At 32.5% G+C, this 18,433-nt stretch overlaps 1 protein-coding gene across 18 annotated transcripts in view; it reads left to right on the top strand.

Annotated features, from left to right (window-relative positions):
* Positions 1-18,433, top strand: part of LOC106667682 (CUGBP Elav-like family member 1) — a 661,474-nt gene that overhangs the window by 432,784 nt on the left and 210,257 nt on the right. For all 18 annotated transcript variants that reach the window (XM_024230661.1, XM_024230662.1, XM_024230657.1 and 15 more), the window contains one exon: positions 9,249-9,424. In XM_024230661.1, the coding sequence (XP_024086429.1) occupies positions 9,253-9,424 (172 nt within the window). In that variant the 5' untranslated portion in view covers positions 9,249-9,252. The remainder of the gene's footprint in view (positions 1-9,248; positions 9,425-18,433) is intronic.

Genomic DNA, 18,433 nt, shown 5'->3' with positions numbered 1-18,433 from the left:
CGACATTTGAAAAATGGCAAAAAGAAGGGAAAATTCAAAAGGTGGGGTTGAGATGGGAAGTTAGTGTCCGAGTAGATCGAAGTCACGATAGCTCAATTGGTAGAACAACGGCGTACCTAGCCGAAGGTCGTGGGTTCGAATCCCGCTCGTGAAACTGACATTTTTATCTCAACTAAAAACCTTGATTAATTGAAAGATATTAATTCGTCAAGCGGACCACGAAAACTAGTGATTTGAATAGAACATTATGTAATGTTCATTTCATTATGCTAGACATAATGTTGATTGTTTGTTCATTAATTCAAATATTTATAAGATGATCATTTCGGAGGATCTTAGATAATATTATTCGATTGCCTAAATTAATTAAATAGAAGATTCGTTAGCTTGTACGCCTCTTTTGCTATGTAGTTTATTTACTGTCGGTTTTTGCAATTTTGTTTTGTTTTTTGCATAGTCCTTTGTTCGTTAGTTATTTTAGTTCTTGTTGTAATATTTTCCAGGCCGTGTATTTTTTTATCGTTTTTATTTCTTAAATGAGATTTTAAGGGATTAGTTGTTCTAGGTTTTGTCCATTATTAGTGTCAAATGTTGATAACGGTGTTTGTAGACTTTAGTGCTTTTTTGTGCCTACTTTACAAGAAATGTAGCAATTCTGATTATATTTCATAATTTGGTTGAATTATGCTAATTTTAACACAGAACTTGATTCAGACAAAAGCGCAGACATTTGTTTACTCAAGCAGCATCTTCATAAAAGGGAGAGGGCAAAAGCTATCCCTTTTCGTCAGGGTTAGGGTAGAGGACTTTGAAATGAACTCGATAAAAATTCCCCGCGTTCCCAAGCCCCTGGGAACTCGGGGTTTGTCCAGTGGCGGGGCGAAAAATTTCCCTCCTAAATTGTCTCCCGCGTAATTCTTAATACGGTGGATGCCGGATGTATGCCCGAGGAACATAACATCGACGATATAAGAGTTAGGGGCGAAATTCCAGCCCCCAGGCGAAAGGGTCCCATTAAATTTGAATTAGCGCTAATTGGATAAGCCGGCCTAGGCCGCCCTCTTCTTTACCTCTCCGCCTTTATGAGACCTCATTAGACGCGTGTGACACACACAGGTAGTTTTTAATTAGATCGACGGGGACTATGACGGCCTCGCTCCGAATTAATGAAGTTATGGAGAAGAACAATTAAACTTAAATTTAGTTATGTTTTACGACTTGGAATATAATCACGAGCTCTGTTTGTTTACTCTTCTTTACCTGCAATAAAATTTAACTTAATCTAATGAAAACGACAAGTGAAATTGATAAATTTGTCCAACGTTGGTACAAATATATTTTTCTTTTACGTTTACTTGAGTCTCGATAGACAAAAGTCATCTAATGCCACCCATTATCACCCAAACCAGATGGGAATAGACATCCAACAAAAGGTGAGTGTCCCACTAATAATTAAAACGATTTAAGAATATAATTTATGAGACGTACGTTCGTTGAATCATGATCTAGAAAATCCCATTATTTTAATGTTTTCAATGTTTGCCAGTTAACACAATTTTTTAGATACCGATACTTAATTTTAAGTAATTTAAAACCTAAACTGGCAAATTATATATTAGACTAATATTTTTAATAAAAAACTACGTTTTTGTCTGAAAATAGAAATAGTATACCAAAAATAAACATGCTTTACTATTACTTTCTTTCCGCGCCGTTTTCTTATAATCTTAAGAAATTCTTCACCATATTTCTCTAAATTTGAAACTTCTATGACCTTTGATCAAGATTTTCAATTGTTTTAAATTGAATATTAACAACAGTGATAATGTTTCAACGTATAGCTTTTTTCTGTTTAGAAATTTTGAAATTATATTCCCGTTTGGGTTTTATTAATTCATTCCTTCAATATATATTTTCTATTGCTAAACAAAAGTTTGTTAAAAATTATCAACATTATAAATTTTAAACTGGGGAAATAGGAGATATGCATGTTTGGATATTTACATACTTAATTGTATTGCAGTACGTTCGAATCCGTTTGAAAATTTCAATCGCAAAAATCAACAAATACCTATAAATTATATAGTTAAATAAGGTTTTTAGTTGAGATAAAAAAGTCAATGCCAGGAGCGGGATTCGAACCCACGACCTTCGACTAGATACGCCGCTACTGTACACCTGAGCTATCGTGACTTCGATCCACTCAGACACCAACTTCCCATCTCAACCCCAGCTTTTGAATTTTCCCTTCTTTTTGCCGTTTTTCAAAAGGTGGGGTTGAGATGGGAAGTTGGTGTCCGAGTGGATCGAATTCACGATAGGTCAGCTGGTAGGGTAGAACCGTCGTTTATCGTAGAAGCCGAAGGTCGTGGGTTCGAATCCCGCTCGTAACATTGACTTTTTAATCTCAACTATAAACCGTAATTAATTGAAAGATATTATTTGGTAAAGCTGACCACGAAAACTAGTGAATTATATAGTTAAAAATTACAAATGTTAATTTTTATTTAACTTTTACTTTGATAGCACATTTATACAGTATTGTTCAGGCTAAAAACAAAATTGAAATGCAAGTGTACATTAATTTATTTATAAAAGTATAAGTAAAAACGAATAATCGCGTAATCCATAAATCAGCGATAATGATAAATTTATTGACTACAGGTCTTTACATGTTACTAAAAATAGAACGCAAAAGTCGAAAATATTATCCTTGCAAACATTTTTGTAAACATCGATAAAACCATTCAAAATAAATATATTTTACCAGTTTAAAGCAGGATGAATTAGAACAGTTAGAATGATGATAATTCCGTTGTAATTTTGCGAATATTCACTTGTTAATATGTGCATTAATTAACGTTTCTAATTATATAATTGCAGTTATTCATTATATTATGTGCTGAACGATAAGAAAAATGTCTACTAAAGTAGTTTAACCTCTCTTCCACACACAACTAGTTGCACGTTATGTACCCTTTTATGTGACATGAATTACTTTTTCTGAACAAGTGGAAGAGAAAATGTTTGAGCGAACACAAAAAGAAAAACGTTTATAGAAATTTTTTGATAAGACATCAAACTTTTGACATATTTTGTTTAAATTGAAATATTAAATGAAAGGAATAAAAGCGTACAAAATATAACGTAGTGGCATTCTCAAGGTTTCCTCTTATTATTATAACGATGTCAGGAAACATGCCATCCCAGTAATGTCAAATCCTCCTAATTTGATAAATAAAATGCAAAATTCCTTCCTACAAGAGAAATTCCTCTCTCAGTCATTATTTGTCTGTGAAATTCAAACCGTGAGTAACAAATTCAGAAATGGCTGAACATATAAATTCATAATAAGTGCCATTTATTTTGAAAATTTTGGTAATTATTAGGTTAAACATTAAATTATCTTATTTATTTGTTTTTAATTAAGTTATTTTTATTTATTTTTATTAATTTCTTTATTAGGGAGATATGCTGGTTGGGGTTGTTTCAATTTAAAGTGTGGGTTAGTTTTATTTAATTATGTATTCTTAATTTAATCCAAGCCATCGAGGCCAATTTAAATAAGAAGTGGACATAGATAAACGAATGAATGAAAAAAGAATTTTATTTACAAAAAAAATACTTAAGAAGCATAATGAATGATGAACAAATTAAAATTAAAACAGTTCCTTCACAGCAGCTAAATCGTCTGCTAGAGGTGTTGGCCAGTTCAGATTCTTTTTAATAGAAGATATTATGGACATAGAAAGCTAATAATAAAACATTAAGTAAACAAAATGAAATTAAAACTATTAATGCTTCTCAATATAAAATTGAATTCACTATTTTTCGTGGTCCGCTTGACCAATTAATATCATTCAATTAATTAAGGTTTTTAGTTGAGATAAAAAGAGTCAGTGTCATGACCGGGATTCGAACCCACGACCATCGGCTAGATACGCCTACTCTACCACTTAAGCTATCGTGACCTCGATCCACTCGGACACTAACTTCCCATCTCAACCCCACTGACTGACTTTTTTTTATTTCAATTAAAAACCTTAATTAATTGAATAAAATTGAAAATTCAACTGCTCAGCAAGCTCTCTGCGGTACTCTTTGCAAAACCAACCAGATCTGATTAATGGAGGGAATTAGGTTTTGCGATCAAACACGCTCTCAAAACTCTAGTAGTTCCAAAAACGGAACTCGAGACGACTGTAAAGTGAGTTTGCTATTTAAATATAAAATGTGGTATTTGATGGTGTAAACAAATAAGTGGTCAGTTGAAACTCTAACTTTAAGCATATAGTTAGATGTAAACTTCGGTAGGTGAAATAATTTACTCAGAAAAGTTTCGACTAGATCGAACCGCTGATATTCCCAAACCTGGGTAACATAGTATACCATCGAGCGAGCCTTAAAACCCTTGAACTCAATATCAGTCGGAATAAAATAGTTTAAGAGAAGGTTGGACCGGATTGATTTCAAAATTCACCTTATAAATTTTCTTTTTGAGGTGAGATGTTAGAGACCATTTACGAGTGAAGAACACCCCAATATACTTATTACAGAAAATGTAGTTTTAAAATTATGAAAACCAAGCCGAGCAGCCAACAAATAACATTGAGCCTTTTTTCCGTGATCTCCTAGAAAACTATAGATCTTTTGATAGGATCTTTTGATAAGGAAGGAAAAAACAGAATTCTCTGAAAAAAAGAAAGTATTCGGATTTGGGAAGTCAATTTTTAGAGGATTTTTTCGTTAAAAATTAATTAATATGGTTCATTGATGTATAATGTGTAATTATTACAATTGCCATATTTTTCTTATTCGATAATAAGGGTTCTACCCGCGTTATTGCCCCTCGCCGAGACTCTTTATGGGGTTAGAAGTTAGCGTCCCCTTAGGGGTGAAATTAGCCACCCTTTGATCGAAAAGATTTGTCCTTAGGCAAAGACCGCGGTGGGGGAGAAAGGTAAGAAATTAATAGAAAGAGCGCAAGATGGGGATTCTACAACTAATAAGACGTCTTCGTGCATCCTCAATACGATGGATTGCCGTTCTGGGGCATTCCTTCATCATATTTGAGCTGTATTTTAAGATCACGTAGGAAATGCATACCACCGGGGGGGGGGATAACATCGACGCGGTTATGTTTTGTGTTAAAAAGCGGTCGTAAACATCAACAAGTGGCGGTCAATATCACGTGAAGACAGCATAAACCCTTGACTACCCTCTTTCAGGAAACCATTACTTTTTATTTTATATTTTCGTTCCTTTGTCAAATAAAAATTATAAATTGACCCCTTGTAAGCATTTTACGACCTAGATTGCTGAAAGAAAAAAAAATCAATGTAATACACTTTTATTGATGTCTTTGTGTAGTCGAGTATGTAAGTGAGGTTTATGACGTATATACTTTGACGTAATAATACCTAATGTAATTTACCAAAAATAGCCTTATGGCGGGCTTATAAGATTTCATAACGACAAGTAATTATAAATTTCACATAATTATAAAAAAATTGCATTAAAAAAGATGATAGATTAAGTAATAAGGAATTCATAGTGATAAAAACGCTCTGCGAATTCTTTATTGCTTAACCGATTTAAGTTTTAATCTATTTAAATTTTAAAGAAGCCGAGAGGCAATTTATATAAGAAAAACCATTATAAAAGTGAGAAAATTATTTTAAATGTAGTGAGAATATGTGTGGACGGACGCCTGTTCTTTACGTTCAATTATACAAAATAAAATGTTTAATGGTTAACTTTCAATTAATTAAGGTTTTTTTAGTTGATAATTCATTTGTCGCCGAGAATCAAATAGATTACACGACATTTGAAAAATGGCAAAAAGGAGGGAAAATTCGAGAGGTGAGGTTGCGATGGGAAGTTAGTGTCCGAGTGGATCGGAGTCACTCAAGTGGTAGAACAGCGTCGTATCTAGCCGAGGGTGGAGGGTTAGAATCCCGCTTGTGTCACTGACTTTTTTTATCTCAACTAAAAACCTTAATTAATTGAAAGATATTAATTGGTCAAGCTGACCAGGAAAACTAGTGAATTATATAGTTAAATATTACAAATGTTAATTTTTATTTAACTTTTACATTGATAGCACATTTATACAGTATTGTTCAGGCTAAAAACAAAATTCAAATACAAGTGTACATTAATTTATTTATAAAAGTATAAGTAAAAACGAACAATCGCATACTCCATAAATCAGCGATAACGATAAATTTATTGACTACAGGTCTTGACATTTTACTAAAAATAGAACGCAAAAGTCGAAAATATTATCCTTGCAAACATTTTTGTAAAAATCGATTAAACCATTCAAAATAAATATATTTTACCAGTTTAAAGCTGGATGAAATAAAACTTTAATTACAAAAAAAGTGTGTTGAAGTAATAATTTTCTATGTGAGGCGAACAGTTATAATAATGATAATTCCGTTGTAATTTTGCGAGTATTCACTTGTTAATATGTGCATTAATTATCTGTTTCTAATTATATAAATGTAGTTATTCATTATATTATGTGCTTAAAATCTGAAGATCTAAATGAAGTTAAATCTTATGAAATTCACTAGTTTTCGTGGTCCGCTTGACCAATTAATATCTTTCAATTAATTAAGGTCTTTAGTTGAGATAAAACAGTCAGTTTCACGAGCGGGATTCGAACCCACGATCTTCGGCTTGATACGCCGCTGCTCTACCACTTGATCAATCGAGACCTCGATCCACTCGTGACACTGACTTTTTTATCTCAAATAAAAACCTGAATTAATTAAATCGTCAATTAATTTTTAATTATTCAATTGCATCAAGTCTGTTGCTAATTCCGGACAACCCCTTTAACGGCCTAAATGGCTATGAGCTTGCCAGTTGGATGAAATTATACAAATTTTTGTATAATTTTGTAATGTTTTTGTTAATAAAGACTTTTATTACTATTATTACAATTTGGCAGTAAAAAGAATAGCAGCCATGGGTCGAGGGTTCGAATCCCGCTCGTGACACTGACTTTTTTATCATAACCAATACCTCTCATAAATATTACTTAACTGGACAATACATTATTTTCTTGAATAATTAAGTTTGTTGGGCTGAAAGTGAAAACACAGTTTTACGAGATGCCACACAACGAACAACCATAAACGAACAATGATACCATAATTAAACACCTTACAGCTGTTTTACGATGTTTAGATGTATTTAAACATGATAAAGCTATTTTTTCTTAATTTCACTTATCCAGTTCGAATCTCGCTCGTGACACTGACTTTTTAACACCCTTAATTAATTGAAAGATATTAATTGGTCAAAAGGACCACGAAAACTAGTGAATTTAACGGTTATCTTTCATAACTGATATCGAGTTGGCTTAGTTCATATGCCAAGATCATGCAATATCTGTTTACAAACATTTTCAAATATGTTTGGTCTGGATGCTGGAGCTGAAGTCGTAATTTTCGAAAATACATTTCGAAACAAAGAGAGTGATAAAGAGAAAGTGCGTGTGTGGTGGTGGAAAAAAGAAAGATAGTGGGATAAATTCAACGGCCCCGCCACGTTGTTTGAATCACATAGACAAACAACAACCAATGTACTAATAATATGAGTTTATTTGCTTTCACTTTAATTTAAATAAGGTTAAATATTATTTAACTATTAATAAAACGATTATTCGGAAATCGTGAAATCCGGTCTGGTGTGATGTAGGTTTCAGAAAACATTTTCTTTATCGTGCCAACGTTTCGATCTTTATTGAGATCATTTTTAGGGCCTGGAATTTACAAACATTGTTTAAATTTAACATATACACGTAGGATGTGGAATTCATTTTTTCCACATCCTACGTGTATTTCTTAAATTTAAACAATGTTTGTAAATCCCAGGCCCTGAAGATGATCTCAATAAAGATCGAAACGTTGGCACGATAACAAGTAAATGTTTTTCTGAAACCTACATCACACCAGACTGCATCTCACGATTTCCGAAAAATCATCAACTAACGGTCACTAACCACCACATATTAATAAAATTATTTACGTAATTGGAGGCGTCCGTGACAACGGTTTAGACGTCCCAGCGGCCCTGCATTCCAACCCGACAGACTTACAAATGGGCTTCCTTTTCTTAAACACTGGCACCCCTCGTTAAAAAAAAAAAATAAATAAATAAAATAAAATAAAAAGTTATATTGGGTTGTCCGGAAAATAATGCAGGATTTTGGTATTAAACAAAAAAAAAGAAACTAGTTACTTTAAAGCAATGTTCTTTAATCAAAATAATNAATGAGTAATCCTGTAAACGTAAACAGAATATTTTATATAGATTTTTTTTAATGAAAACTTAAAATCCTGCATTATTTTCCGGACAACCCGATATATTCCTCCTTTGGTAACAATTAACAAATCTCTGAAATTAGATAAGTTAAAAATGTGATCGGTATGACATTTTCAGAGGCTGGATGAGATTCTATAGGAAAAATCTAATTTTGAAGGCGGTCTGTAAAACTCCTTGGAATGATCATGGCGAATCGTCGAGAATTTTAAGTCGTTTACGAAAAAATCTAAAAATCTCTTTTTAATTTGGCAAGCATTGCTGGTAATTAAATATGAAAGATGTTTTATCATCTAAAACATTTAAAAAATCGTATTTGTTGTCTCTAGAGGAAATTTATTTTTATGTAGGATGGATGCCTTGTTTTTCGCTAATACATTTTTAATATACCGGGTATACCACGAACGGTTAATGGCTCCCGGTAATAAATAGCGTGTTGTGCATACAAACATGATCCACCCGGGAGATATGAATAATGAATAATAAAGGTGGAGGGGTGGCTCGCTATCTTGAAGGAAGCGGTTCTTCCGCCCGGTACGACTCCGCACCCTAATTTCTCTAAAATCGCAATGTAATTCTCTAACGGGGAGGACTTTAAATTGTTTTAATACCGTACAGACCTGGGGCGGATTAATAACTCAATTAGGGTGCGTGATCCTATCTTGAGGTCGTTGAAACTCTGGACAGGTTCCTACCAAGATATAATCCACTCTAATCGTTCCCGGCCCCAAACCACAGAGACGAAATTTACCGTCTCATTGTTTGCTTATGAACAATACAGAAAGTAATCCCGGGTATAGTTAGAATTTAATTTCCCTTCTTGGTAGCCGGCGTTCTTTGCACGGTTTCACTTTTGAACTTAAACCCTTACAATATTTTGGGAAATATAACCGACTCTTTGTCTGTTTCAGAGGAATGAATAACAGCGGATGTCATCAAGACCAGCCAGACCCCGACTACATCAAAATGTTCGTGGGCCAAGTCCCGCGTAGCATGGATGAAGCGGAGTTGACCAAAATGTTTTCAGAGTTCGGACGAGTTCACCAGATAAACGTCCTCAGAGACAAAGTCACAGGACAGAGTAAAGGTAAGTCCAATCTGCTAAAATCTTTTTATTTTTTGGTTACAAAGCAACAAACAAAAAGGTATAGATAAACCTCAATATTAGCTACAAAAACAAATCTTAAAAAAAGTGGCCAAAATTAAAGTTATCCTTGTAATCTTGATTTCCACTAAAAAGTTGGTAACTCCATAAAAAGCTCAGTTCAAATCCATAACATGAACTATGAGAAAATTTATCATCAAAATATTTTCTCAAAAATCTTTCCCTTTCTTATGAAAATGTAACGCATTGGTTCCCAAAATCTCGTAAAAACGGTTTAATAATAATTTGCGTTGTCCAGTGGCATCTGATAATCATTTAAGGAGGGGTCATAAATGCATGTGTAGAACAAAATAATAATATCAATAATAAAACTTTATGATTATTACAACTATCAATAAGGCTTCCAGCATAACTAATTCTCAAAAATACTGTTCAAATCATAATAGACTGGATAGAACAACCTAAAAATAATAGACTACAATGGAATTTACACAAATCTCAATGTTCTGAAAACAATACTAGTGAGATATCAACAGCCTGAATTCAACAGCTTAAAATTCAATTGTATGATAGCCATATTAATTAAACCTCATTGGCCCAACTTCATACTTCATACCATGAATACATATTTCACATCCGATTTATTTCGAGATAATATACCAGCATACCATGTAGAAAACATCGGATAGAAATAATTTATTTATAGTTACATGATTTTTTTAAAGAATTCGTTTATTAATCTACAAGAAGAAATTTAGAAACATTTTTGGTTATCTTTAATAAGTTTCTAAACTAGGAATACAACTTTTTTTTATCTCGGTTACCGGTACGGGAGGCGAATGAGTGGATAGGATGATTTATGTGTTTTTAATGTGTTTATTTTGTGAGGTTGGAAACAAACGAGATGACATAGTTTTGGCTTGGTTTAGAAACATTGGTAAAATTGCTTTAAAGTGAAAGGTCGATTTGTAAAGGTAAGAATAAAATTTGGCTGATTTTATACATCTAAATCACCAAGAGTTTAGGGGGATTGAGTTAATTGTTTTTACTGTCTAATGTTAATTTTCACCCGTCAATTAGACTTGTGAATTGTCTGACATTTTTTTTCCGTTTAAATGAAGCATTAGTCAATGTACTGTCCTAATAATGTCATTGAACCGGCAGATGAGTGCGGAGTCTCAAGGATAAAATATAACTCTGCTCAGTATGTGTTTAAAATCGCAATAACATTTGTAAGTGCTGAAATGATAGTGCCAAAATATGTAGAAAATCAGAAACTGACTTGTGAGTGCAAAAATGGCAAAAAGGACGAATTCAAAAGGTGGGGTTGAGGTGGGAAGTTAGTGTCCGAATGGATCGAGGTCACGATAGCTCAGGTGGTAGAGTAGCGGCGTATCTAGCCGAAGATAGTGGGTTCGAGTCCCGCTCGTCACAGTGACTTTTTTATCTCAATTAAAAACCTTAATTAATCGTTTAGATTAAAGTTTTTTATTTTTTAGTTCTGATAGAATTTCTGAAATTTAAAGATCCCGGAACTATTTTTCCAAAAATCTTTTCCTAGGTAGTTTAAAATAACGATGTCACGAGCGGGATTCGAACTGACTGGATCGAGGTCATAATAGTTCAAGTGATGGAGTAGCGGCGTATATAGCCGAAGATCTTGGGTTCGAATCCCGCTCGTGACACTGACTTTTTTATCTCAACTAAAAACCTTAATTAATTGTTTAGATTAAAGTTTTTTTATTTTTTAGTTCTGACTAGAAGTTCTGAAATTTAAAGATCGCGGAACTATTTTTCCAAAAAATTTTTCCTAGGTAGTTTAAAACAACGATGTCACGAGTGGGATTCGAACTCAGTGGATCGAGGTCTGATAGTTCAAGTGGTAGAGCAGCGGCGTATCTGCCGAAAATCGTGGGTTCGAATCCCGCTCGTGACATTGACTTTTTTATCTCCACTAAAAACCTTAATTAATTGTGTAGATTAAAGTTTTTTATTTTTTAGTTCTGAGTAGAAGTTCTGAAATTTAAAGATCCCGAAACTATTTTTCCAAAAATCTATTTCTCGGTAGTTTTCGGATTAATTGACTGGATTACATCTCCCGATTATTTAAGATATTTTATACCTTAGTAACAGCTCCACCATGTCAATATGTTGGCTGTATAAATTATGTTTCTGCAACATTGAGGCAGAGAAGCATGATTATTTTTCACGTACAATAAATTTCTCATGGAACAGATTCCTGCAAGTCGGCGAACATCACATCATCATTAGGAATAAATGGGCGGTAGATAATACAGAAACTTACCTAAGAAGAGTTATAAGCCCGAGGCGCAAGCATGTTTCATTGCCCCTTAGGGTCGTTTTATGCGAATAATCTATGAAATTGAAAACTCCGTCTTTCCAGGCTCTATAATTCACGTTATTAGGGTTCTTTTCAAACTTCTTCTTTATGAACTGCGTCTCCTTTTTCCAAAAGGGGAGTCCTGTAAATTTCTCTGAAAAGGCTCCCTCTTTTTATCCTGTTCTCATTTTTCCCGGGGGAGAAACACTAGTGCCTCGTCGAGGATGGAGGGTTGGAACACTTGTTTACTACGTGATCTGATTCATTACCCTCGCAGAGCTTTCCATTCACCCTCGAAAAGCTCTTTTCCTTCCATTGAGCTTGGCCCTATCCCACTTCGTCAACTGACGCCGCCTCCTTTTAACTCTTTTCAATTAGTACTCTTCGACTACAGTGGCCTTTGTGCCACACCCTCTGGAGTTAATCAATGGCCTCCCTCACAATGAGAAAGTACGGAAAAAAGGGGCAAAACAGGAGATTTATCACCATTTCTCTTAATTAATATTCAAAATAGAAATAATAGAAATCCTCGTACCGGTCAATTGTTAACGAAAGCGTTTAGAAAAGTTATATCTTGATGCAGACCACAACGTATAGTTTTAATTTGATATTTTTAAATTTTATTGTTATCCTTTAATGTAATTCAAACTCTGCAGAAAACCTGCTGGTAATTTTAATAATAGACATATTTAATTGATAAATATTTATGACAAACCAAAAATCATAAATCCGAATATATTTGACATAAAAAATAATCACAATTTAAAAATCTATAAACCAAACCTGTCTTCAGAACAAGACTTTTATGAGCTACACGGAAATAAAATAAAATCATTTGATAAATTTTACCATTCTTCATAACCTTTCTTCATAAAATCGTATGTTCCGTTTTATCACAACCCCTTGAAACATCTGCCATTTCTAAATACGAAATTATTTTCGTAAAATCTATGATCATATCATAAACAAATTTTTTGTCAGATTGCAAAACACAATGTCAAATTTATTAGTAGAGAAATATGTCTCAAACAGATATCAAGAGGTTAATTGCATACAATAATATTTGGGACAAAATCTATTTTTTTTTAAAAAGCGCATTTTAACAAGAATTGTTAAATATCGAAAAATTGCAATTAGTTAATTTTTTATGTATTCCAATCTCATTGAACAAATTTGTATTAAATATGTTCTTGACCTAGATAATTATTGAGTTTTCATCACCAGCAAAATATTAATAAATTTATGGTTATTATATATGATAGTAAATACACATACTGAAATTATTCAATAAACTAAGGCTGTCTTAAACCAACATGGCTTATGAGCAGTGCAACTTTGTAATAAAATAAGGCCATAATTCGTTTAATTTATCATTTGAAAAGCAGTAATTACTGTAATATAATCTAAATTTATATCACTTCCTACTAATTAAATTTATCAGTCTGAAACATGGCAAACTTTTTAGATAGAAAAATTTTCAAGTTTTTCTTTACGCGGCGAATAAGAATAACTTCTGAGTATCATATATGATCTTGTTGATCTTAAACAAGTCATTTAAAAGCGGTCCTTTTAGTTCACAAAGTTCTTTTTGAGCAATAAGTTTTTCCTGTGCTTATTTAAAAAGTCATTTTTCCCATAAACTAAGGAAATAAGGAAAGCAGAGTATAAGATTTAAGCAGAAACAAAATTAAATCAATTTCATTAATTGGGCCATTTTTTGTACAAAACTTTTCATAAAGTTTTCGGGATGGAGAAGGTAGATTCCGTTTCTAATCGTATTAATCTGGCTAATCTACATGGGTGGGTCTTCGAACTACTTTTTCTCATCTCAAATGTTAAGTTTGCTCGTTATCACGTGTTTTTAATTTATTGATCTAATTTATTGATTAGCAAATACCTCGAAACTTTGCGGACCTCGACACAATATTTCATCATAAGAAAATATATGTTTTAACTATGGGAATATTTACAATGAACAAATTATTTATTTTTAATTCACTAATTTCGTGATCCGCTTGACCAATTAATATATTACAATTAATTAAGGTTTTTAGTCGAGATAAAAAAGTCAATGGCACGAGCGGGATTCGAACCCACGATCTTCGGCTAGATCTTTTCTATCTCGACTAAAAACCTTAATTAATTGTAATATGTCAATTGGTCAAGCGGACCACGAAATTAGTGAATTTAATGAATTAAATGAAGTATACTTCACTAAAGCTCTCTGTGGCCATTTTATTTGTCGCCGAGAATCAAATAGATTACACGACATTTGAAAAATGGCAAAAAGGAGGGAAAATTCAAAAGGTGCGGTTGAGATGGGAAGTTAATGTCCGAGCGGATCGAGGTCACGATAGCTCAAGTGGTAGAGCAGCGGCGTATCTAGCCGAAGATCGTGCGTTCGAATCCCGCTCGTGCCATTGACTTTTTTATCTCGACTAAAAACCTTAATTAATTGTAATTTATTTTTAATGTACAGACAGTAAGTTAACTATTTGTTCTTTCTACAGTATTAAAACCGATGTCGATAGTCCGAAAATAAAAAGCGAGGATAATCAGCCAAGGCCAAACTGTCGATATTTTTTACTATTGGTGACATCTACGTGGTTACCGTTTTGGATGGAGTTTTTGAGTTCCGCACAACTCTCAATAAATTATCGCTTACACAAAAAGAAGAGAAATGACGGTTCTGAAATTGGAAAACAAAATAGAATGACCACATAGTGTACTTATGTGAGACCTATGGGAAAAAGAAGTAATTTTGCGATTTGTTTTAAAAAATTAATATTTCCTTATTAGAAAAATCTTCGAAAAGTACAATTATTTGTCCCAGATTTACCTTAACATTTTTTTAACCGTGAATTCAATATTTTTATTTGTTAAATTTTTTATTACTTCTTCATTATCAATAATTTTATCTGGATAGTATATTACATGTATTATTCTTATTATAAGTTATCATATTTGATTTGTTCTATGTCAACAGTTCAAAAGCCTTCTATCTTTGCTCCTGCCAGATAAATAAATAGGTCATATTGTTATGTATGTTTTATTTCAGATAAAAGAAATCCAATGTTTATAGAGAAATATCTAATCCTAATGGTTGTTTAAAATATTTAGATATTACGACTTATTTTTTGTAATAATGGCAGGATTTTTTGATGTTGTAGTTTTCATTAATTCTACTTTTTACGTATTTAACCTTGCTTATATTATGAAATTTACCTTCACGGTCAACAAGGTAATATAAATCAATTAGTACCCATAAAAAACTCCTTTAGTTATTTTTCAGTCTAAAATTTTGTTGTTATATTAAATATTGTGCCCCTTTTGAAAAAGTCATTGTCTTGGCCGCTTTGTTCGGCCATTTTCTAATCCTGCGTACAAAAGGATGGCTCTCCGGTATCATTTAGAATTAATCCTGCCCGGCCGGTTTTCCATTCGGCCCTCTTTCCGATGGGCTCGCCGCGTTTCGGGTAAGGGCAGGGCCGACGGCTCACAAAGGGCGTCGCGGGGAGGTGTAAAAAAAACTTGCTCCTGCATTTTTCACTTGACGCCCGCTAAAAGGGCCTCGGGGCGAAAGGAATGGAATCAAAATAAAACCTGCCGGCCCTCAGTCCCTTTCGTTAAAAGCCCTTCCTCTCTCCTTATCCGGATTTTTTTTATATATTTCATTCCGGGATTAACTTCCGTCTGATGGAAAATTACAGTTTCCACTTCCTCTTCCATGAATAAGGAATAGCGGAAAGATTTCCAAATGCATGGCGCATTGCAAAGGCTTCAAGAGCTAAAGATCTCCCAATTAATTAAAAAGCTCTCTTCATACGTCTTTTCATCTAACTCTAAATCTTACAATAATGTTTATAATTCAAAAGCAATTGGAGACACATTAATAAATTATTCTTACAAATACTAGTTTAAATTTCAAGCTTATTCTTATAATAAATACGTACGCGTACAAAATCGTGCATAAATATAATATGTCAGCATTAAAAACACCTTTTGAATAATTACTATTTAATTGCTTCTATTTAAGAAATTTATGAAAATAATTTGCGTTTTGTATATTTAAATGCATTTAGTTTTCTTAACAAATAATTTTTCTGAATTTAGAATTTATTAAAGCTTTTTGTTTTTAAATTGTAAACTTTCTATTTCATGTCTGCCAAGTGATGCCCAGTACTTTAGTCGTTCCAGCGTACATTTTTCAACAAGAAAATAATAATTTTAGCGAATATAGCCTATTAAGAACCACTGTCATTATCATTCCAATGACCAGAAAATGAGGCCAAGGTATTGCCATGACCTAGATTTCTACATAATCGCAGGAAATATTTATAATATTTCTGATTTATGAAGTTATCATAAATTTCGCCTGTTGATTGAATATGGGATGTGGTATTTAGGGCTAAGCGAACCAAAAAATGTTTTCAAGTAAAAGGAAAATGAATTAATTGTAGTGTCTTATCCATCCTTAATAATGAAAAAATGTGTATTACAAATTCCGTTACACAAAATAATAAGCTGATTTCATTACAGTGTTAGTGGTTTGCAAATCTTCTAATCTTTCCTTGGCCCGACACACGAATTGAAAGTTATTTTAGCAGAACAGAAATTCTTTGTGGTTTTCAACAAATCTTATTACTACTCAAATTTTGATCATAAGAGGCTATTAACTTTGTAAGGAAACGTCATCATATTTATTCAGAAATCGTGAGATACGTTCTGGTGTGATGTAGGTTTCAGAAAAACATTTTTTTTTATCGTGCTAAGTTAATTTATAGCTTAGTTAGTTAGTTAAAGTTAATTTATACAATGCAAAAAATATATTTTTTGCATTGTATAAATTCACATTTTTCCACATCCTACATGTGTCACATTCAGATTTAAATGAACCGCCATGCCCCTCCACACACAGTAAAAGGAGTCGGGGACAAGAAAGGGCTATTTTTTCAAGTCCTAGAACTTATCCCTTTCTGGCTTGTGTGGGTAAATAGCTATTTTTGGTAAAAAGAAAAATTTGGTGTGCACACTATCCAAATGAGTTAATTTTTATTACTTGACGTCAAAATAAAAAAAATAATAATTGTAATTTAGTTTTAAAAGGGTATATTTTTTATAAAGAAAAATAAAAGAAATAATATTTCATTTTAAAAGTTGTGTTAATATTTTAATTATATTTTCTAATTTGGTGGTCTAAATTTTAATAATAATAATAATAATTTATTTACCTTTCTTTATGGAACTATAAAACGAGAATCAAATTCCATTTTAAAATTAAGGTTTGTAGATTTGAGATAGGTTTGTTATAGGATAAAAGGATTCTTTAAATTAAAAATAATAATTAATAAAATATATTGTCATTTTATGTGAAAATAAATTGTAATTAAAGATTCAAATTTAATAAACACTTGGTGTCGTATTTATTACTTTGGTTTAAATGAAATATAAAAGGTGCCTGATCGATAAATGGAATAATTGTGGTCAGGTCCGATCGTAAAAAACCTCTGGGACCTTGTTTTTGGTTTTCCGAATTCAGGGTTGGGCCCAACAAAAAAGAAGAAGAGACACGCTACATCACACATGTATTTGTTAAATTTAAACGATGTTTGTAAATCCCAGGCTCTGAAGATGATCTCAATAAATATCGAAATGTTGGCCGGTTAAGGAAATTTTTTTCTGAAACCTACATCACACCAGACCGCATGTCACGATTTCCGAATAATCATTAACTTTTACTGTTGTTATCCTGCATCATACGTTTGGAAAATTAAGATGAAGGCAGTTATTTAGAGGTTTCTACCCGTTGGAAAATGATTTCTGTACCTAATTTGGTGATATCCTTTAAATTTATGGAAAATCTATATTTCTGTATATGTTTTTGAAAATATATATTTTTGAAAATATATAAATATATTGTCTAGACACAATATGAATACCAAGAAATAAGTTCATAATTTTTTATAGTAACACTACTCTTTAAAACATCTATATCGAATAAAATATTTCCTATAATAAACCAGTTTATGAAATAAATCATGGTTGATTTTTTGATTCTTCATTAAGCAACTAGTTGTTGGTGCATGAACAATTGCCAGTGTTATAATCTGTTATCTAATTTGCAAAGATTACGCCATTTTCTTAAGAACTAAGTTGCGAGCAGGGTACACGAGGAATTGAATATTACTTACAAATTATAGAATCCTTATTTAAACACTGGGAGACAAAAAAAAGTGGCCACCTTATTTTTTTAAGAAAATACAATCGTTACAACTTTTATTTTTTATTGTTTTCCGGATATTTTTAAAGCCAAATATAAGATATAGCTTTGTTATTGTTTTGACACCTAAATCACACCTGACCGCATCTCACGATTTCTGACAATCATCGACTAACGGTCACTAATCACCACACACTTATTTCACAGAATTAACTGAACTAATGCATTATTATCTTTATTGCATATTTAAAGAAAGTGTGGAAAGTATTCAATTATTGGTGAAAAATAAAAGGAATTAATGTATAATTCTCGTATTCGGACTTTCACCCCAAGGGTTGATACTCCCCGATGTGTTGGTCTTATAGTCTATACATCAGAGAGTTAACCCGCCTTGTTATGTGGCTTGGTCCCTAATATGTCCTTTAAGTAA

The sequence above is a fragment of the Cimex lectularius genome, unplaced genomic scaffold (assembly GCF_000648675.2).
Source record: "Cimex lectularius strain Harlan isolate CLEC.00 unplaced genomic scaffold, Clec_2.1 scaffold70, whole genome shotgun sequence".
NCBI lineage: Eukaryota > Metazoa > Arthropoda > Insecta > Hemiptera > Cimicidae > Cimex > Cimex lectularius.
The sequence above is the reverse complement of the archived record's forward strand: the minus strand, read 5'-3'. Positions and strand labels throughout refer to the sequence as shown.